Here is a 23,658-nt window from a genome sequence, read left to right on the forward strand (position 1 = left end):
ATTTGAAACTCCATGCATTCTCGTCCAACAAAGGACTATAAATAGAATCGTCCTCGGTGTTTGGCCCGTGACAGAAGATCCGGGACGAGACGTCCTCAAGCCTCTGTCATTGGTCCCGAGAGACATAACCTGACAACCTCGCTCGGGACCCACTGACTCTTTTCCCTACTTCCCCCTCTTTTCCTCACAATTCCACTATTGCCCCTTCTTCTTCCTCTCCCTTCACGCCTTTAAAAGGAGTGGCGGACCTGCTTCTCGAAGAATCTCCTCCTTCTTCTTCAGATCGGCCATGGGGAGGAGGAAGACGGAGATGAAGCGGATCGAGAACGCGGCGAGACGGAAGGTGACCTTCTCTAAGCGGCGCAGCAGCTTGCTCAAGAAGGCCTACGAGCTCTCCGTGCTTTGCGACGTGGAGGTCGGGCTCATCGTCTTCTCTTCCCTGGGCAAGCTTTACGAGTTCTCCAGTTCCAGGTTCCACACATTTCATTTACTTTTCGCATTACAGAATCTTAATTTAGAAACTCAAAAAATCCTAATCTCTAGCTAGCTTATCATTTTCTGTTTTCTGATTTACGAATTGATGAATTTTTGTGAACAAATCTTCACGGATCTTTTTGCGACTTCGCCTATCAAGCTTTACGAGTTTACCAGTTCCTTCCACCCATTTCAATTCCTGCTTGCATTACAGAAACTTAATTTAGAAACTCAAAAAAAAAAAAAAACCCTAATCTCTATCAAACTAGCTAGCTACCTCCTGCTTTACGCGATCATTTTCTGTTTTCTGATTTACGAATCGCTGTTGTGAACAAATCTTCACGGATCTTTTTGCTGAAACTGCTGCTGGTAGCCAATAGGGTTCCGTTTTTTCTGCCAAATCGTACGAGCTAGGGATAATTAATTTCCAACATTGTTTCTGGCACATTGAAGGATCTGTTTTGCTTAGCGTGTTGTTTCTCTCTCGAAGAAGAAATGGGAAAGTTTTTTTTAACTTTACTGGACGTACGTATATCTGTACTATTTCTTTGGCATTTTGCAATTGATACAGCACTTTGTTTTGAATTTATCTCTTAAAATTTCTCTCCGCTATGCAAGTTAAAAGCTAGGAAATCATGCATCTAAAAATAGTAAATCCAACTACGTACGATGACATGCCATTATAATATTTCAACATCAGGCAGTTTCTTAATAATTCATATGCCTCAAAGAGGACAGAACTCTAATTGTACTATCTACCATATTTGAGTAGATATAAATTTAAGCATTTACTTCCTGTTTCTATTCCCACTTAATTTTTTCAAACATCTTTCGGAACATAATTTGTTTTTGATGCTACTGATAAAATTCTAACTATTATTAATGTCATTTATTGGTTTAGGTGTTCTTTGACAGTAGGATAAAGCACAAAAGGCTTGTCATGTACTTATGTTTGAGATTGAAGTGAGAGTTATTGAGAACTTGACAATGGATAATATACGGATATTGGGGAAATAAATGCCTCGAATTTTATTTACAATTTACATTACATGGGAGGTTGCACTTATATTCATACATCTGAGTCATCGTGGTATTTAATCTGCATGCATTTTGAACTGTCTGTTTGTTTATGAATATTATTATCATATGTAACTAGTTTATAGAATTTATAACAGAATACTCAATACTTTCTTATTTTGAGTGATATTATGTAGGATTAATTACTAATTGTATCGTGCACTTACAATTTTCAATAAATATATTTTGTAAATTCATCATGTACTATACTAAAATTATAACAAATCTATTATGTTGGTATATTTTTTTGCCAAATCATCTAAATTTTGTTTGTTATCATCACACTACATCATAACCTTAATTAAACTAGTTACATGAACCTCAATTCCTTCTCTCATGCCCCGGCCCCTTACCTCTATATTAGAGGTATGAAGTCACAAAAGATCTGTTTAAAAATTCAATTATTAAAAATTTAGAATAAACGATAGATTTAATAATTAGCCCTACTATATATGCAACTCAATGAATTTAGAACTCAAATTAGCACTTAAAGACTATAAGAGGCAATTTTGATATATACACCAGAGAATTATTCTTGTGAAGGAAAGATTTAACAAGATTTAGCATCTCATATATATGATGCTAACAAGAATTATTCTCATGTATCCCACAATTTATCAAAAATGCCAATTGTATATGATGCGGCATATGTCTACCACCGCACTAGAAACTAGTGATGAAGCTTCTACTCTTAATGAAGAATAAGAAAACTAGGGTTAGGATTTCATACCTTCTCTCTATCACTGTTGCCCATACTATTTGTAGAGAATTATGTTCCAAACCTAATGGGTTATGAGATCTACGATTTGCGGGTTGTGGGTCGTGTGTTGGAGGTACATTATTACCTAGTGGTATCAGTATATATCCTAGATAAAGCTTTAGTTATTGTTGTATACTATAATTAGGTTATATTTTGTTATTTTAGAATGTATTTGTGTCTTGCATAATACGACAATAACAAATCAAGCTTTATCTCAATAGGTAAGATCAACTATATGATTTAAAATCTCGAGCCATATTAGAGTTTTGGTTTATGATCTAAACGATACTATTTCAGTATAGTATCATATTGTGCTGGTATGATTTCAATATTTATAAATATAAAATATATTAATTAAAAATAAAAAATTTAATATAAATATTAAAACTAATAAAATAAAATAAAATATCTTTTTTAAAAATATAGGGTCACTGAGTCTCCATATGGTAAATAAATAAATAATGTATTACATACTTTTAAAATTAAAATAAATAATATATATTAAATTAATGAGATAGTTTTATTAGGATTTGATTAATCACATTTAGATTATCTTATTTGTAGCTAGGAGTTAATTGAAATTATTAACCTTAAGTTTAATTATACACCTAAGTTTATACATCCCTACAGCGCTCGCGAGCATCCCCACCGCAACCCACGAGTGTCCTCAAGGTGATATGCTATCCACGAATATCCCCGACGTGACCCACTATGACCCCACAACCGCCTGCAAAGGTCGCAGTGGCCTCTACGACCCTACAACGACATGTGGTGTCAGGCGACGGGTGGCAGGAAGAATAGTCATTACACCATGATTGGCTATATGAATCTTTCTATGTCATTGGATTTTATTCTGTACTATATCATCATTTATATTTAAATAAATTTTATCCTATTTTATCATTACTGATCAAGTCTTCTTTGTCTTCCTTTTTCTAGTTTAATATGCATATTTATCATAGTTTCATATCGTTTAACTAAAATATTTATTAGTCATTGAAATACATGTCCTTATCATCTTAAATGCATCTCCTGGAATGTTCTCGAGGAAAACTCCTCCCATCCCTTAGTGATTTGACAGTTAACTATAAGCTAATCTTGTAATTTTCTTTCTTTCACATAATCTGGGACGGATTGTGAAGGATGCCCGAGACGAGCGTAATCACCTTTTTTACAATTAAATGCATCTCCTAGAGTTTGTGTCTTGCATAATACTAAACATAAAATAATCCATGTAAAAAATAATGAATTAGAAATTATTGTTTGTTCTAACATTATTCTCCCTTAGACTGAAACATAAATCATATCTAAATTGTCACAAAAATAGTTTTAGTATTGGCAATGGGAATCGATGAACATGTGAAGAGTTTGTTCTTCCACAAGTGTATTACATATGCTGATCTACCTGGAAATGAAAATTTGATAACTAATTTTAATATATATATATATATATATATATATATATATATTTTGTAGTTATCTGTATTAAGCAGTGTTAACCCATATCATCTCATTACTTGTTTGTTTTAAATAATAAAGAAAATTTTATTATTCTTTTCCTAGTTTATTTACTTTCCAAATGGCCCTCACACTTTAAAAACAAAATTATTTATTTGCTTGGGATGATTTTTTTTGTTTTTATCAAAAAGAATTTTTTTTACTAAAGAAATAAAAAAGTGGCCAAAACTTTATTTTTTAAAATCAACTAATTCTATCACATATTTTGCATATGATGGTTAACAAAAGGAGATATTTTGGTAAGGTCTTTAAACATTGGAGTAAAATTGTGATTTTAAAAGTATGGGAACACTTTAAAAAGTAACTAAGGCCGGGAATGAAATTTTCTCTAATTAGTATCTAGCATTATGATATTAAGATAGATAAACCTTTTCTATAACTCTTTGATAACATGCCCCCAGGGTTAGTACATACATCTTAATGGATAAATAAGATTCATGTGGTCAATCTCAAATATTTGGCACATGACATGGTAATTAACCATAGAAATACCTTAGAAGAAAATAAAGATTATCATTATTTGAGATAAATCGACTTTTCTTGATTATAATCTAACTCATCTTTGAGTAAATAATATCATGTTGTTAGTTCTTCACTAAAAAATTTAGTTTATGTCAATTGATCTTTTTTATAATATATCTCATCTCTGACTAGTTCTTCACTTTTAAACTAATAACAATAACAAGTTAATAAAAATCTGAATAACTAAAAAAATATTCTAATGAATTATGAAGGAGAATAGCTCATAGGGAATAGGGAATAATTCTAGCAGTAATATTTTTTATAATATTCTTGTAATTCATTTTCATTTATCTACGTGAAGATTCTGTCTCTATGTTACTTTTAGTGTCGCATTTTAAATTCTCCATAACTTTACTTTTTCTATTTGTACAAAAAAATCTATTTTTCGTCGTCTTTCTTTTTGAATTTTAATGAGAATATTGCATAATACACTTCTGCACACACACATATATTGGCACATACACACATCTACAAGATTCATTGGAATTCATGAAAACTAAGAGATGGACTCTGTTTATATATGTTTAAAAAAAAATTAAGAATAGAGCGGAGAAAGAGTGGATAGGTTAACAAAAACTGATCAACCAACCAAAGCTTGGAACTAATATTCGAATAGAGTTGTTCAAGTTACAATCCAAAGCAAAACAAAGGAAGATATCCATTGAATTCATGGAAAATGAAAGGAGAGATCAACTCTATTTATATATGAGAGTTCCATCGGATTTCATGTAAAATGAAGAGGATATGGATTCTATTTATATATGTAAAAAAAAAAAAAATACTAAGAAGCGTGAAAGGAGTTGGAAGTGTTAACAAAAATCATTTGACTAACCCAAGCTTAAAACCAATGTTCAAATATAGTAAGGTGCGTTTGGTTCTTTTCTAATAATCGGAATGGGAATGAGAATTATAGTATTATGGAATGAGAATAGGTATGAGCATAGATATCACTCTTAAAAATAATATTTGATTAGTTGAATATTTTCTATCAGAATAAACCAAAATTTTCTTTTTTACCCAGGAAAATAAAAGAAAAAAATATATATGAGAGAAAGTTGAATATGAGAGAAATAAATGATGAGAGAGAAGTATGATGAGAGAAAAAATGTGATGGGAAAAAATAAAGGAAAAGTGTGATGAGAAGAAATAAGGAAAGAGAGTATGATGAGAGAGAAAATATGAGGGGAAAGAATGAAGAGAGAGAAAGTATGATGAGAAAAATGATGAGATAGTGTGTGATAGAAGAGATTGAAGAGAGAGAAAGTTTAATGAGAGAGAAAGTGTGATGCGACAAAAATAAGAAAAGATAGTGTGATGGGAGAGAAAGCATGATGAGAGAGGATGAGGAGAGAGAAAATATGAGGGGAGAGTATAATGAAGAGAGAAAGTGCAATGAGAGAAAATAAGGAGAGAGAGCATAAGATGGGAGAGATTGAGAAGAAAGAAAGTATGATGAGAGAGAACAAGAAAAAAAAAGTGATATGAAAGAAAAATTGAACAAATATATTAAGGGTATTTTTGTCCAAAACTTAATTCTCATTCTCATCAAAACCCAAGGGTAGAGGTGAGTTTCATCAATATCCAACTTTTTAGATTTCGTTTTAAAATTTTAATTCTATTCTCATTAACCAAACACAAAGTTTTAGAATGAATCCATTCTCTCATTCCCAAACTCCTAAACCAAACGCCACCTAAATCAAACTACAATCCAAGGAATGCTTGCAAATGATTAAAATCTTTTGGAAAATGTGCTCTCAACTAGTTGAATAGACCTTGAAACAAGCTGTGGAATAGTCCATAAAAAGGTTGTGACAGCCACAACCTAGACACAACATAAAATGATACAAATCGTCTTCTCTCTCCATGCTCTGAGAATTTGGTTGCTTATTGCACTTGCCGGTGTAGTCGAGTTAGTACTCGAGCAGAGCTTGTCACCAAAGAGACATGGTTCAATTCCTGACAGGATTATTCCGTACCCCCTGTCTAGGAAGGCTATTGGACAAAAGTTAAATAAGCTCCTATAATTTACACCCTTCTAGAGTATGTAGGATCTTTATGGAGAAGCCGTAAAGGTAATGATTTCACCTCTTGCCAACAGAGAATTTGGTTGCTTGTTATTTCAAGATAGACAATATATCTTCGGGATAAAATTTTAAGTAGTCATACTGCATCAAATTGTAAGAAATCTTATCCTTCAGGAAAGTTTTCTAGAAGTGCCTTGTCTATCAAAATCTTATAGTATAATTTCAAATCCATCCTTTTCATTTCATACAAAAGGATAGAAATTTTCTATCGATGAATTTGATTGTCATCTTAAAATCACAATCAAAATATTTTGAAAAACTTGAGTGCTTTAATGACTATAAATGATAGATCATACCAAAGTGACATATATGGTGAATACAGACACCGTTCTCTCAAGAAGAGTTTGATAGTGATGAGAATACAATTGTAGTAAAAGGTGGAATCTATAGTAGTTTCATACGGTTAGATCCATCATTATTTGTGAAGAGATAAATCGAAAAATTATAATTGACTACTGTAGAGGAGAGTTGTTCGTTCGGCTTTTGTCGAGAATCAACCCAAGTGATGAGTATATAATGGTAGTAAAAGGTAGAATCGGTCACCCTACGAGTCTCACTTAGTCGTCCATGAATATATATATGAAGAGATAAATTAAAAAATTATAATTGGTATATGAGAAAAGATTTTTTCCTATAAAAAAAAGGAGCATGAAGTCTAAATGTCACGTCATATTTTTATCGCTGTCCCTCCTTTTCCTTGTAGAGCCAACTAGATATCTTCTTGGGAACTCTGTCCGTCTCTAGAACTACTAATTGTGGAAAGGAAGAGAACCTAATGAAAATTGGAGCCCTAAAATTAGCATATCTCCATATCCATTAAAGCAGAGGTGAAATCCATTTTGCTAGTACTTAGGGTCCCTTTTCATTAGTATTAATTCAACCCATACACGCCCTCATTCTTTTTATCACTACACCATCATCAACTTAGTGATAAATGTTCTTTTCAATGTCTTCCATAAACACGGGTGACTTTGTGTATTCAAGGCCAATAATGAATCAAAGTTTGTAACAGACCTTTCTACTTAATGAATCAAAGTTGGTGACATGACTTTGAAACCTTTTTAAATATTTATGGTAATCGGAAAGTTAACACCATTCTCTCATGATTACCAAAAGAAGCTAAACATAATAATCAATTCATGATCATGGACAAATTGATATGACACATTTAGAAAGAATATGAAGCTCTCTTTGTAAAAAGATGGAAGACTTAGCTAGTTTTTGTCAATCACGCCTTAAATTCACCATTGCTTGGTAGAGATATAGTTTATATAGAGGAACAATAAATTTATGTGATTTAGAACTTCTGCTTTCTACCATACAATCTCTACTTCCTATTCTACGGTCTATGATCTTTCAATGGATCACATCCAGAATCCTTTTATACATTCTCCTTCTTGTTTGTAGAGGAGAAATCTCTTACAATTTAAACATAGATGACAACAAGAGAATGCAATGTTAGCTAAAAGAACTTACAACATAAAGAAGGATTATAAGATGGAGCTTTTCTTAGCTTGACTTCATTTTAATATAATTGTTCTCTATCTCTTTTGTTGACGAATGCTTGACAAATTCTCCTCTTGAACCTCTTTTTATAGAGCCTTTACTGCAATAACTATCTGTTGAAATTTGTCCGATCAATTGACTCCTAACTTACCTTTGATCAATTGATTGCCTCAGTTGAGTCAACTGACCTTGCATGTAATCATCGATTACTTGACCCACAACTTTGAAGACTTTTGCAATGAAGTCTTGATCCAAGTTTAACCTTTTGTTATAAATCTTCAAACACAATTCCTTTATCCATATTAATAATTTTTAACAAAGGAACCACTTTTCTTGTCTTCTTTTGTTTTTTTATATCTTTATTAAGTTACAGTTAAGTTGGAGGAATTAAACTGTGTTGTAAGAGGACTATTACATGGTATCGATTTATGACTACAAATAACCTTAAACATAAAGCATTCCATATTGGACTAACCTCCTAATAGCTAACACTCCCCCTCAAGCTAAAGCATAGTCATCATCTATGTCGATCCAACTTTCTACATAAAATTGAAGCCCTCACAAGGAAAAAAAACCATAAATACATGAAGCAAGAAATTGTCAATCTCAGATCAATACATTATTTAGGCTTCTCCCTAGGATGAGTAAAGAACACAGAAGCAAGTCTCTTGAGTGGGTTGCTCCCCGATGGCATTAACAACACATGATAAACTAATGCAAGTGAAAATGAAGATTTAACTCGACTAGGGTATTTTGGATGGTTTAGAGTATGTGGTGCATATCTAGATGATCCAAACAAATAGGGAAAGAGAAATTCAACAACTATTCAATCGCAAACACAAGAGTTGCATAGGTGAAGATGCAACTTTTAAGGTATTTAGTTGAAGACACATGCAGAAAGTTGTTCAACTGAATATGAGAGTAAGAAAGAAAACCTCAAGGAAGTTGTTCAACTGAATTTAAGTATACAATACAAGTAATTCTAAAATCTGTGATTAATAATGACAACGGGTGGCCATTGAAAGTGTCAAATTCCTGGTGCTTGTGTTTGACATGAGGGTGGAACTTTAATGATGAGTCTAAGTATTAGAGGTTGTTTGAGATGTAGCAACTTTGGGAAGAAGAGACAACTAAGATGATGTATTTGAAAATGGTAAACAAGGAATATGACAAATAAGAAGGAAAACATTTCAAGTATGATTACTGGATAGGAATTTAAAAGAGAGGAAAATCTTATGCTACAATGATAGAGAGCTTAAAGGAGTAATTTAACTTCCATATATTAATCTGAGATGATGAAACAATTAGAGTTGGATACTTGGATTATCAAAAAAAAAAAAAAAAAGATGACGAAATAATCACTGTTGAAGAGTTATTAATTGAAGGAGAAGGGAAGGAAGTTGAGAGCCTAGCACTATGTTGAATGTGGAAGAGATGACCCGAGAAGAATCCAATTCAGGTACAATAACAACCAAGCTTTATCCCACTAGATGGGGTCGGTTATATGAATCTTTTTACGTCCTTGAGCTCTATCTCCTAATCTATCATCATTTATACTTAAATAAATTTTATTTTATTTTATTGTTGCTAATCAAGTATTTTTTGATCTTCCTCTTCCTCTTCCTCGTTTAATATGCGTGTTTGTTATAATTTCACATCACCTAACTGGAGCATTTATCGATCATCTAAGTACATGTTCATACTATCTTAAACGTGTCTTTTGGAGTTTTTTCTCAATAAATGTAACTCCGACTTTCTCTTTAATGCTCTCATTTCTTATTTTGTCAATCCTCGTATGTCCACACATCCACCTTAACATCCTCATCTCTGCAACTCTCATCTTCTGCTCATATGCTTGAGTCATAGCTCAACTGCAATTTTATAGAACTTTCCTTTAAGTTTTAGAGGTACTTTATGGTCACATAAAACACTCAACGCTCCCCTCCATTTCAACCATCTTACTTATATTCTATGTAGGACATATCTCTCAATCCCTCCATCATTTTACAAAAATGATCCTAAATATTTAAACCTCTCAGTTCTGGATAACCTGTCCTCTCCTATCTTAACAATTGTCTCATTACTTCTAATATTGCTAAACTTAAATTTCATATATTCTATCTTCAATCTACTAAGCCTAAAACATTTTCCTTCTAGTGTTTCCCGCCAAAATTCTAGTTTAGCATTTACTTCTTCACATGTTTCATCCACCAAAAAAATATCATCTGAAGACAATATGTACTATGGTACTGTGTTTTGAATGCGCAGTGAGTTTGTTCATAATTAGCGTAAAAAGATAAGGACTTATAGCTGATCCTTGTTGTAATCCTATCTTTATTGGAAATACTTCAGTTACTGCACCTGAAGTCTTTACTCTGATTACTATTGTAGGGGATCAGTGGTCGGCTAGAAGGGGGATGGATAGCTAGGCCACCCCCAATTTCAATTGTTTCTTTACAAGACGTTAGTGCGCAAGCGGAATATACTAAAATAATGAAAACAAACAAGAAGGAACACAAACGCTGACACAAATCCTTTACGTGGTTCGGAGATTGTTTGCTCCTACTCCACGGCGTGTCCTTGAGGTGGACAAACCCTTGATCCTTCAGTGGACCAGTCCCCGATAATCTCCAGCTAGATCTTACTCCTTCTCGGTGTAGTACAACCTCGCACAAAGCTCTCTTCCTCTTATAAGATGGAACTTAGGTTTGGAGAGGAAGAGTGGACTTAGAAGCTTTGGGCAAAGGCTTAGGAGTTATTCAACAAGCATGAGTAACCTTCTTACCCCAAAGCTTCATATAAATAAGAGGAGAGAGTTTATCAACAAATCAACTCATCTCGTAACGAGTCGACTGACACTTTCATCAGTCGACTGGTGCTACCGTTGAAGGTAGCCAACGACCACTTCGCGGTGCTAAGGGTTTGCCAACAACTACTTACCAGTCGATTGGTCGCTGCTGGTTGAGCAAACAGAATGCTTCTGTTCGCTCCCAGTCGACTGCATGGTCGACTGGATTAGTAGACTGCATGGTCGACTGGATCAGTCGACTGCAACTTCCAGCAGTCGACTGGTCCCGGTTACACACTCACACTCATCCTCTCCGGAGTCGCCCTTGAAGCCCTCTTCCTCGGCTTTTGTCCCTCAGATGCACCTGAGCCCGCGGTTCCTCTCCGTGCCATCCTTCACGATGTCTTGAAGTTCGCTTCCTTCGTCTTCACTCCATCGCTCCTCGTCCGTGGTCTCTCGAATGCACCATCCTTCACCGATCTCATGGACCCGAGCCATAGGATGAGCTTCCCAAGCTTAGCCGCACCAAGCTCCTCATGTGTGTTTCACCAAGTCCTGCATGACTCAAATACATATCAAAACAATATGAACGCCTAACTTAAACTCTTTGATACACACATCAAAACCATGATCGTACTGATCAAACTTGGGTCGATTGCACCAACAATTATATCCTAGTACATATCCTTGATTAGTTCAATATATGTTACGCTAACACCTCTCTTTTCTAGAATTCTCTATATAATTTCTCTTGGGACTCTATTATATGCTTTTCTAAGTCAATGAATATCATATATAGATCTTGTTTTTGCTCTCAATATTTTTCAATTAATTATCTAAGAAGATGTATAGCTTTTATTATCGACCTTCCAAGCATGAACTCAAATTAATTTTCGGTCACTGTGGTCTTCTTTCTTAATTTTTGTTCTCTTACTTTTTTCCAAAGTTTCATGGTATGACTCGTTAGTTTAATACGTCTATAGTTTGCACAATTTTGTACGTCTCCTTTATTCTTATATAAGAAAACTAGAGTACTTATCATATATTGATCAGATATTTTTTTATTTTTAATATCATGTTAAATAATTTTATAAGTCATTCAATACTTTATTCCCTAGGCACTTCCATACCTCTATCGGAATATCATCTAGTCGCTTTTCCATTGTGCACCTCATTTAAAGTTTGTTCTACTTCTAAAGTTTGAACTTCGTGAGAAAAATTAAAATTTCTATACTCATTTGACCTACTTATATACTTTCGTTTGAGGATACCAGACTAACCCTTTGTTAATTTTCATTCATTCAAAAAATTATTTTACGACAGTCTACTCATAAAATAGTTGTCCTTGCCCTATTTGATTTCTTGGTTACTAAAACCAATTTTCCAACACCATTTATGCCTCCAAAAGGTTTTTGAATTCTTGCAAGTCAATGGTGGTTTAGCAAATAATGCTTATGAATTGCTTCTTTTATCAGATCGTTTACCGTCTAAATATTTATTTGATTTTTATCTCGATGCAAAGTAATATCTATGATATGGAAAAACAAATGAATTTGTTGAAGTATTCAAATAAATATATTACAAAAATTTCATAATCATTTTAAATACTTTTAGTATTATTGATACATATCCCCACATAACATATATGTGCTAAATTATAGGTCAATTACATGTTGTGCATAAGTGTTTCTGTCTGAGATCATGGTCTGATGAGTCAATGAAAAGAAACAGTTGTGGGGAAGGTATTAGGGGACACAGTAGCGAGGAGGCCCATGAGATTCCTATAAACACTCAACAAGAAATTAGAATGGGTACCGAGGGTGGACTCGATGTAACCATTTCGATGCTTAAGTTAGTACTGGGGTTATTGGAGGAGAAAGATATCGAAGTAGTAGGCAATACTGATGGTTGTCTACGCCCACAGGAGTGGACGACCTTTTATAAAGTTATAACTATATTCTCATATTCTCCACGTGTTCCGCGATGATGCTTACGTTGTCCATGTCATCCGAGATAAATGACTACGCTACCCATGAGGATAATGGTTTTGTTGTCCACATTCTTCATGGGAACAATAGCTATGTTGTCTGTGTCTACCAGAGGAGATGGTACAACCAACCATACAGGATATAAATCTCATCTAGGGGAGTCAGGGAGACTGAGCAAGGGGGAAATTGAGGGACCAAGATGTTGGAGTCAGGCCCCCGAGCTGTTAACATTAGTCAGCTGTCAACAGATTTGTCATGTCTTTACCACGAGCCGTTTGCTACAGAGTAGATAGACCCTTATGGTGGATCTATGAACCCTCTTGGGTTTTTTGGCAAAGCTCCAACTATCAACGGATTTGGTGTTGTCCTTACCGCGAGCTATTTGCTACGGACTAGATAGATCATTATGGTGATAGCATGCTTGGATTCAGAGTCGGGGCCTGAGTGTCTTTGAGTCTATGAGAGTACTCAGTGCATGACACCATTATCTTCAATTTCATGGGAGCACGCTTGGACTCAGAGTCTGGGCCCGAGTTTTTTTGATTGGTAGGAGCACGCTTAGACTCGATGTAGGAGCCTGAGTGTCTTCGATTGTGTGAGAGGATGCTTGAACTCGATGTAGAGGCCCAAGTAGTAAGCAATTATTAATTGTGAAAAGATAGATAGTCGTTTATTGATGAAGGAAAAAGACAGGTACAAACTAAACTAAATACATGCAAAAAAAAAAAAAAAATAGAAAATGGCGGGTACTTGAGTCCCAAAGTTTAAAATTTTAACTTGTGTTGAGGTTTCGGTCCCAAATCGGAATAATACGGTTTCAGTATCGTATTGTACTATGTCGTGTTGTTTCGATATTTTTTTATTTATATATAGTAATTATTAGATAAATAAATATGTTTATGGTGTATAATTTAAAAAAAAGTTATATATTGATTTTATACAAGTTCTCTATTATTTAAAAATTAATATTGTTAAAAAATAATTAAATATAATTTTTTAAAGAAAATTGATTTATCAATAACTCGAATTAAATTGACACATCATAATATGTTACCTTACTAATACCAAAATTAGTGGGGTAAATCAGATGAAAACGTTGATTCTTCAAATTAAATAATCAAAATTATATAAATTAATATAAAGATCTTATTTTATATATAATTATTATATAAATTAACTATTTATTCTTTTAATTAATTATTATTTTAAATAATATATATTTAAAATAGTAAAAAAAAATCAAAATATCAATTATATAGTAATAATAATAATAAAATTATCAAAATATAAATTTGATTTATTAGAATTTTAAAATAAAATTTTAAATAGTAAAAAAATCATATTATTAATTAATAAATTTTATTATTTTTTAAAAAAATTAAATATATTTTAATATATTTTATTAGGATAATTTAATTAGGGCTTATAAAGCATCTTTGAAGTATCACACTTAAGTTAGAAATTATTTTAATTAATTAAATCTAATTTTAATTTTCTTGGCAAATAGGAGCACGATGACCTCCAGTGGCATCGCGCGTCATAGAGGCTATAGGCAGCGTCGAAGGTGTCCCACGATGCCTCCAGCAACATAGGAGGTGTCTCGCAACACCTCTAGTGGCATCAGAGGCATCCCGCGATGCCTCCGGCAGCACTAAAGGGGTCTCGCGACGCCTCTGGTGGCATCAGAGGCATCCCACGATGCCTCCGATGGCACCGAAGGCATCCCACGATGCCTCCGATGGCACCGAAGGCATCCCCTCGACACCTCCGACGGCACTGGAGGCATCCCACGACACCTCCGACATCGCTGGAAGTGTCGCAGGGCACTTCCAACGCAACCAGAAGCGTCATGCGACACTTCTGGTAGCATCAGAGGCATCGCACCATCGTGCGAGGCCTCCGAGACGCTAACGACCCACCTTATGGTGCATATGTGATGTACACGAAATTGTTCATCACGCAGTGCTGGTTTCGCTCCGTAGTCAGAATGGTAAAAGCAGTCAATGCTGTACAAAAAAGTATTTCAATCTCTGCCTGGGCCCCTAGACTTGATAAGGTTGTAGATACGTAGCCGACCATGGTCAGCCAAGCTCTTGGAGTCGAGTCCTCCAAATAGTATGCTCCCAAGCTCAACTTATGACTTATGAATGACCCAATAGGGTCCTCCCCATTGAGGCTCTAACTTCCCCACATTGCCGACTAGCTTGACTTTCTTTCATATAAAGTCATTGATTTGGAAGGTACGAGAAATGACCCACTTGTTGTAGGTTTGGCACATTCGTTGCTAGTTGGCTGTGAGCCATGTTGCTATCTTCTCTCGAGTTTCAATGATCAGGTCAAACTCGAGTTAGCCACTTGTTGGGATTGTCAGAAACATATGCTTGTACTAGAGTAGATTCCACACCAATCTCGATAGGGACGAGCACCTCTCCTCCATAGACTAGATGAAAAGGAGTCATTTTTATGCTTTCCCGAAGAGTAGTTTTGTAAGCCCAAAGGATATTTGGCAACTCTTCTACCCAACTACCACTGACATGATAAAGTTTGGTCTTAAGGCCTCGGATGATCTCTTGATTGGTTACCTCTGCCTGCCTATTACTCTAAGGGTAAGTGACAAAGGTGAAGGTTTACTTAATGCTAAAGCCTTCACACCACTCCTTGAGGTTGCATCCCTAGAATTGTCGGTCATTGTTCGACGCCAATTTATGAGAGAGACTATACTGATAGATGATATTCTTTCATAGGAATTTTAGTATGACTTCCTCTATTATCAGGACTAAGGGCTCAGCTTCCACTCACTTGGAAAAATAGCCAACCACCACCAAGAGGAACTTCTTTTGGCTAGGTCATGTTGGGAAGGGGTCAACGATGTCCATCCCCAATTAATCAAAGACATAGGATGTACTAGATGCCTTCAAAAATTCGACAGGGGCTTGCGAGATGTTCTGATGCTTTTGACAATTAATATAGTGTGAACTAGTTGAGCTATGTCTACTTGTAAAGTTGGCCAAAAGTATCTTGCTAGTAGGACTTTTATGGCAAGCGTTTGACCCCCCCCACATGATTGCCACAACTTCCTTTGTGGATCTCATTCATGACGTACTCAACATCTTCAAGGCTAAGGCATCTGAAGAGAGGACGGGAGAAAACCTTCATGTATAAATAGTCTCTGACCAGAGTGAACCGAGTGACCCACCTTTAGAGAAGTCGGCCTGATCAAGGAGGTCGGGTAGGATCCCCCCTTTAGAATGGAAACAATAGAGTTCTCTAGTCAGTTAATTGCTCTTCCGAAAGTACTTGGTCTATCTTTGAGACTAATTGAACTTAGGTTACCAGGTCGTCCAACATCCATGTAGCCAAGGCACTTGTCATTTTGGCAAGCTCATCGGCCTTCTACTTTTCGGCCCTGAGTATCCACTGGCAAGGTTCTAAAATTTATTATGCGTTAGTCGGGTGCTAGACTAGTACCTAACGCCTAGGCCGCCTAGGTGGGAACTAGGCGGCGCTAGACAGATTCCACGGAATCCACATAAATTACATAATATATCATATATTATAACTCCTACACAATAATATTAAATTTAAAATGAGTTCAAAATTATACAACTAATAAAATATTAAATTTAAAATGAGTTCAAACTTCAGAATTATATAACTAATAAAATATCACATTTATTTTACTTCTTCTCCATAATTTCCAATATGTTCTTCATCGAACACAAACTTAATATTATTATTGTGATCCTCCTCTTCTTCAGATGTAAAATCATTCTAGTGAAGTTCTCGCACTCTAAAGCTTCTTTGGGGTTGTATATTATCATCTACTCTACTTGCTTTATTAACCATTATATATAAAATATAATTATACGATACAAAATAGCATTAATAAGTCTGAGAATAATTGAATATATTTTTTATATATCTTAATCTAATTAATAAAATTTATTAGATATTTATTAAAAAATAAATAAATTTTAAAACTATTTTAATATATTTAAATCTAATTTATATAAATTAATAATATTTATTGGAATTTTTAAAATTTTAAATTTATTTTTTTTATATATTTAAATATAATTTATATAAATTAATAATATTTATTAGAATTTTAAATTTTCAAATATAATTTTTTAAATTTTAAATATAATTTTTATATTTTTAAATCTGATTTATATAAATTAATAATATTTATATGAATTTTTTAAAATTCATATCTAGATCAACTGACGAGAGGCGTCACGTGTTCAATGCTGCCAAAGATGTTCCACGACGATGAGGACTAAATGAAACAAAAAATAAATAACAAAAACAAAAAATCTTACTAGAACAGACGAAGCCACGACAATGAGACGATGAGAGCAGACGCAGATGAACATGTAATTTAGGGGTTTTAAAGTTAATGATTTATTAGTCGGACAAACAACCTTTTTAAATTAAAAGCCCAAAATCATCGACGCCAAGGTCCGCCGAGGGCTGCCTAGGTCACCCTCCTTGCAGGTTTTCGGTGCGGGTGGTGGATGCATAACGCCTAGGCGACTGACTGCCTAGGGTGAGTTTTAGAACACTATCTACTAGATGACGATTTCGTGAAATTCGGCTCTTAATTTTACAAAAGCCACAGCATAACCCCTGAGTTGCACATTCTTTGTCTCAAATGGCCCTTCGAGTTGTTGCATCGTCAGTTTTGAATCAGAGTGAATGACAACTCGAGAGGCACTCACCTATCTGGCAGCTCGGACCCCAGCTAACAACACCTCATATTCAGCCTCATTATTGGAGACTCGAAAGTTTAGTTGTATGATTATTTGCAAGATCTCTTCCCAAAGTAAAATCAGTAACACCCCTACTCTGCTGCCTAGTTTCGTGGATGACCTATTTATAAAGATCCTCCAAGTCTCTTTCAATTCTTGACCTATGGTCTCAATTAAGAAATAGGCCAATACTTGTGCCTTGATGGTTGTTTTGGGCTAATATTGGATATCGTACTCGTTGAGCTTTGTTATCCATTTGATAAGTCATCCAGAGGTCTCTGTGTTAGTTAATACCCACCTCAGAGTGCTGTTGGTGAGAATAATGAAGGAATAGGATAGGAAGTGCGGTTGTAGTTTTCAAGCCATCGCTATAGAGCCAAAGCTAGCTTCTCCAAGGTAGTATATCTAGTCTCATCATCTTTCAGAAGATGAGTGGCGAAATAGATGGGGTGCTGGGTGCCACCCTCCATTGAAGTAGAGCCAAGTTAGTTACTCCTTCGGCCATCGCCAAATAAACCAGAGTGTTTCCCCTATGACAAGCTTGGAGAATAGGGGAAGACTACTTAGGTATGTCATGAGCTCCATGAAGGCTTATTCACACTTCTTGTCCCACTCAAATTGAGTCGACTTCTAGAGAACCTTGAAGAATGGCAAGCTCTTGTTAGCTGGTCTAGATATGAATCGGGAGAGTTGATTTGTTGGACTAACCTCTGAGTCTCCTTGAGGTTTTTCAGAGAGGGTGTATTCCACAACGCTTGGACTTTCTTTGGATTAGTCTCAATCCCTCGCTCAGTTACGATATAACCGAGGAAACAGCCATGCTTAACTCTGAACAGACACTTGTTCGGATTTAGTTTGAGATCATATCGGCACAGTGTGTCGTAGGTCTCCTCAATGTCCCCAACCAGATCGTTGTCCCAGGTACTCTTGATTAGAATGGTCGTCCACATAAACCTCGACATTTCTCCCGATTTGTTGCTTGAAAACGTGATCCATCAATCGTTGATATGTTGTCCCTATATTTTTTAGTACAAAAGGCATAATGGTAAAGCAGAAGGTCCTATCCAAGGTGACAAAGCTAACCTTTTCTTGATCTTTGACCGATCTAATGGTAGCCTTAGTATGCATCCAGCATGCATATGAGTTCGTAGCCTAAGGTCGAGTTCACCAATTGATTGATTCGAGGTAGGGGATAACAGTCCTTCGAGCATACTTTGTTGAGATCTCGAAAGTTCATGCAGACCTTCCATTTGTCTCCAACCAGCCAAATCAGGAAATGAACCTCCTGAAGATGGTTAGTCTTCATCAACTTGGTGACCTCGGCTTTGATTATTTTATTTTGTTATGGCCCAAAGTATCGCTTCTTTTGTTGGACTGATCGATCTTCTGGGTCGGTATTAATTCAGTGTTCCATGATTGCGGGTGATACCCCTGTGACCTCCTTGCCCGACCAAGTGAAGACATCTTGGTTACGAGAGAGACAAGTAATTACTTTTTTTCAGCTTGGGGGAGAGGTCAATTGTCACTCGAATAGTCCGATTTGGTCACTCAGCTACTATCAGTACTTCTTTATGTCCTTCGGCCAATTGGGCTAGAGGGGCATCGTGGATGAGCTGGACCTCAGCTCTACCGATTCTTTTATTCTTCTAAGAGTCGACCTTCACCACCTGAATGTAGCACTTTCGTGCGGCTGATCACCCTTGACTTCTCCTATCTAGTTGTTCACTGGGAACTTTATCTTTTGATAATAAGTAAAACACCATGTCTTGGAATGAGCTCAAGGTGGGATGGCCTAGGATGATGTTGTAGGTGGGCGGGGCATCGACCATTGTGAAGACAGTGGTCCAAGTTCACTTCTGAAGTTATTTTCCATGATGCCAATTTATGTCTATCTGAGATCGTGGTCTGATGAGTCAGTAAAAAGAAATCGTCATGGGGAAGGTAGCAGGGGACACAGTGGCGAGGAGGACCCATGAGATTCCTACAAACACTCAGCAAGAGGTTAGAATGGACGCTGAGGGTGGACTCAACATAACTACTCTGATGCTCAAGTTAGTACATGAGTTATGGAGAAGCAAAAAACTAAAGTAGTAGGAAAATGTCGATGGTTGTCTGCACATACCTACGCCCGCGAGAGCGGATGACTTTTTAGAGTTGTAGCTATACCTTCACGTTCTCCATGTGTTCCATGATAGACACTTACGTTGTCCACGTCCTCCAGGATAAACGACTATGTTACTTACATTCTACGAGAGATAAAGGCTACGTTGCCCATATTCTTTCGGGGAACAACTGCTATGTTGTCTGTGTCTATTGGAGCCAGCGGCACAACCAACCACATAGGATGTGAATCCTGCTCAGGGGAGTCAAGAGACTAAGCCAAGGGAGAAATTGGGGGACTGAGTTGTAGGAGTCGGACCACCCTTGAGCTGTTGGCATCGGGAGTATGAGCTAAGGGGGAATTAGGGGCCGAGCTATAGGAGTCGGGCCCTTGAGTTGTTAGCATAAGGAGATTAAGCTAGAGAAGTCGAGCGACTGAGCCAAAGGAATCAGTGATCACTTTAACCTCCACCTCTACCTGATTATTGATCCCGACCTTTGGCCAAGTTATGTCACATGTGGTTGTGGTTCCCGTATTCTTGCATCAATGAGCTTTTTAAAACCCTGTGAATGATGCTTACTGATTAATTCATTTTATAAGCTCATTTAAAGGCTTATTTAACTATTCATTCTAAAACATATTTGTTTTTTTTCTTATTATAAAGTAATACCTATGATTTGTATTTATAGCTTTCAGTTCAGTTTGTTGAAGTATTCAATTAAATATATGTATTATATAGATGCCAAATTTTGTCTAAAATTTTATCGTTACTTAGCTATTGTTTTATATTAGATATCATCTATTGAAATTTTGGAACTTTTTAATACTTTTTATTTTATCAAGTTTGTTAAAAGAAGAGTTTGGATGCCCTGACACAATTCTGACATATATTTTTTTAATTCAGATGAATTTAATTATCATTGTTCATCATTAAGCCATGTGTTTGCTAACTATTGGAATTCACTACACTGAAACTATGTGTGTTTGATCATTTTTTCTATAAATAATGTTGAAGATCAGCCGACTTCATTTAGTTAGAATGAAGGCTAGATCGTTATTATTTGCTCATCAACGAGATGATAATTCTGCAATTCCAGCTCTCATGTTTGCATTATGTCACTTCCTCGCATGGTTCATACTAGAAGTTAACTAATGCTGAATTGTATCGAGTTTCCCTAGCATACAAAGTACCGTCGCACGATATACAGAACGTTCAAGAGGAGATACTAGTGACTCAATAATGGAGCAAATTCAGGTGCAGCATGCTTGCAACTATGTTTCTGTTTTGTATTTGGCTTTCAAATGTAGTTTCTTGAATCGCATGCAAATGCTACTTATCAGCGTATTGTAGGAAATTTAGAACATTTATTTTCTCATAGTTTTATCGAGTGCAGCAAAGAAAAATGGAAGCAGACTACTTGTCGAGCTTTTCAAAAACAATGGAGCAACTTGAAACCTCTAAAAAGTGAGTCTTTCTCTGCCTTCTCTGCTCTCATGCATCTGCAACTTAAGAATTTTTAATTTATCTGTGAAGTTTTCATGGTCGCAGGCAGTTGCTCGGCGTGGAACTAGAGTCATGCTCGTTCAACGAGCTGCATGGCCTAGAAGGTAACATTGAGCAGAGCTTGCAAAGGATCAGAAAAAGGAAGGCAAGTTGAAACTGTGGCCTATAAACCAATTTTGTGTTGAATTTTGGAATGGATCAGACACTACTTACATGATGCCTACTTTTAATTAATGTGTCAGTATCAAGTGATAGAAGAGCAGATTTCGCAGCTAAAAGAGAAGGTGATTTTTTTTTTCTTTTCTTTCCCAAACAGAACTTTGCAAGTAGCTATGTTGCGCACCTCACTTCTATGATTGTGCTGTATGACTGAGTTAAGTCGGGGCGTTTAAAAATAATCCGAGCATCCGGATCATTTTTGAGCACTCTGACTCACTTGGTCGTGTAACACAGTCGTGGAAATGAAGTACAAACAAATCTCAACTTTGCTGCATGCTGTGTATCTGAAACTAACCTTCTCTCACCTATTTTAGGAGACATCCTTCTTAAAGGAGAATGAATCACTATGCCAAAAGGTATGCCTAATGGTATTATTTATCTGCATAAAAACTTGGCAAAAATTAATAGACGCTCTTAATTATTAGAATAGTTGAAAGGATAATTTTTTATATAAAACAAATTAATTTAGTGCTTCAAACATATTTCTTGTTTTGAAAATATTTTTATTCCTAGTCATTATAATATGTTAAAAAAATTAAATCATTTAATTATTTTTTAAAAATTTAATTTGATAAAAATAATATACCTAGAATACTTTTATATCAAAATATTTCTTAATTAATTTTATTAAAATTGAGTAAACTTATTTAAACTTATTTCAATTTAATCAAAATCACTTCAAAATTATTACAACAGCAATATTTTGATAACAATTTTTTTTTAAAAAAAATTGATATATAGTAATTTTGATAAGTTGAGTTAGTTTATTTTAATACGGTGTGGAGTAATTATGATATAGTAACTATAATAATATTGAAGAAGGGGGCCTTGGCCAGCGACACATCTTCTTAGGGGCGGTCCTAAGCTCTAGCTCAACCAAAATATTTTTTTATTACTTATTAAAAAAAGAAAATTATAAAAAAGTTTTCATTATCAGATTTATTACACATTGGTTCTTTTTGTTTTTGTTTTTTTTGTTTTTGACTTGGTCCACTCTTGCCACACACAAAGTCCAGCCTAACCCATGCATCTCCTTTTCCGGGATCCATCCTTGGCCTTGGTAACAATAAAATTAATATTATGTAATTTAGAGGAAGGTCACATATTAAATATAATGTAATTTGACCCTTATTTGGAATTCATATTAGCTTGACTTTTATGCACTGGAGTGTCCTTTTTACTATCATAATAATATTAAAAAAGATATTTTTGGAAATAACTTAACTTGGATGTAATTTGTCGGTTCATTGATAAATTTTATTTAATTTTGAAGCGCAAACTATTTCCTCAGTTGCCAGCTAGTGCTTCCAAGGAAGTGCCACCCTGCCCTAGTCATCAAGCCACCAAGACGCACAGCAATTACAATGAGGTGGAGACAGAGCTACGCATTGGATTTCCAGACAGAGGAGCCATGGCTTCTTCGCCATCTACGAAGAAGGGCTAGTTACTCCAGTCATTCTTTCATATCACCTTCCAATTACTTGCAGCATAGATTTTTGTCACATTTATACAAATAATTAGCAGGCATCGCATGGAAGTAAGTTTTCATCTTTGTTTTTCTTCCTCCAATCATTTGGGAATGAAAAATAATTAAAGTTATTTATAAATTGAAACAGATTTAGAAGATATATTCATTCTCTTAGAAATTTAAATTTTGATTATCTTATTGTAATTATCCTAGAGTAGTTTTGATATGATCAACCAAATTAAAATTAGGTCATGTTATCTTTTGATACCTTATGTTTAAGTATGCAGGAACTTAAGAGTAAACGAAGTCCAGCGAAAGATGTAACTAACGAGAAGAATAGCACGGGAGATAGTCGACGGACTCGGTGCGTCCGAAGCATGAGACGTTGTGGAAGAGTACGCTGACGGACGATAAGGAGGTGCATGACGTTTCTGAGGGACGAGAAGGCTGAGCAGAAAGTTGCTCGAGAAGGTAAAAAATGGGTTCGGATGAGCCCTATTCTGGATGGTCGAAATCACCCAAGTGAGTGGAGCCAGAGAGGAAGACCCGGATGAAAAGTCAACCTGAATTTGGCTGTGATCCGGGCACCCGAAGCTACTCTAGGCGCCCGGACCAGTCTAATCCAACCAAGGCGCCTTGACGAGGCACCCTTATGTGAAGGCGGTCTGGGCACCCGGAGCTGTTTCAGGCGCCTGAACTAGAGAAATTTATCCAGATTAAGCTGTTGTGATCTGTTGCATCGTGGATAAAGTTTTATCTATACCTAGACATCCAGAACCCTTCCAAGCACCCAAAGCAAGACTATAAATACATCTCTGATCTTAGTAGTAAGAACAACACTTGTAAACAATCTTCTCTTATATTCTACTTTGTGATATAGTGCTTTAACTGCCGTAAG

The 23,658-nt window shown here is 35.5% G+C and overlaps 1 protein-coding gene across 6 annotated transcripts; it reads left to right on the forward strand.

Annotated features, from left to right (window-relative positions):
• The first annotated feature begins 210 nt into the window (after positions 1 to 210).
• Positions 211 to 23,289, forward strand: LOC122025295 (MADS-box transcription factor 50-like). 6 transcript variants are annotated; one of them, XR_006123655.1, is made up of 8 exons: positions 211 to 471; positions 20,749 to 20,824; positions 20,949 to 21,034; positions 21,119 to 21,218; positions 21,316 to 21,357; positions 21,607 to 21,648; positions 22,566 to 22,829; positions 23,041 to 23,289. XR_006123655.1 is itself a non-coding variant. In XM_042584076.1 (7 exons), the coding sequence occupies exons 1-7, from the start codon at positions 290 to 292 to the stop codon at positions 22,734 to 22,736; spliced, it is 699 nt and encodes a 232-aa protein (XP_042440010.1). In that variant the 5' UTR covers positions 211 to 289; the 3' UTR covers positions 22,737 to 22,918. The 6 variants fall into 6 exon arrangements, 4 of the variants coding, with proteins under 4 accessions (XP_042440010.1, XP_042440012.1, XP_042440011.1 ...); XR_006123654.1 differs by having other exon boundaries at positions 23,048 to 23,289; XM_042584076.1 differs by lacking the exon at positions 23,041 to 23,289 and having other exon boundaries at positions 22,566 to 22,918.
• The last annotated feature ends 369 nt before the right edge of the window (positions 23,290 to 23,658 follow it).

The sequence above is a fragment of the Zingiber officinale genome, chromosome 9B, assembly GCF_018446385.1.
Source record: "Zingiber officinale cultivar Zhangliang chromosome 9B, Zo_v1.1, whole genome shotgun sequence".
NCBI lineage: Eukaryota > Viridiplantae > Streptophyta > Magnoliopsida > Zingiberales > Zingiberaceae > Zingiber > Zingiber officinale.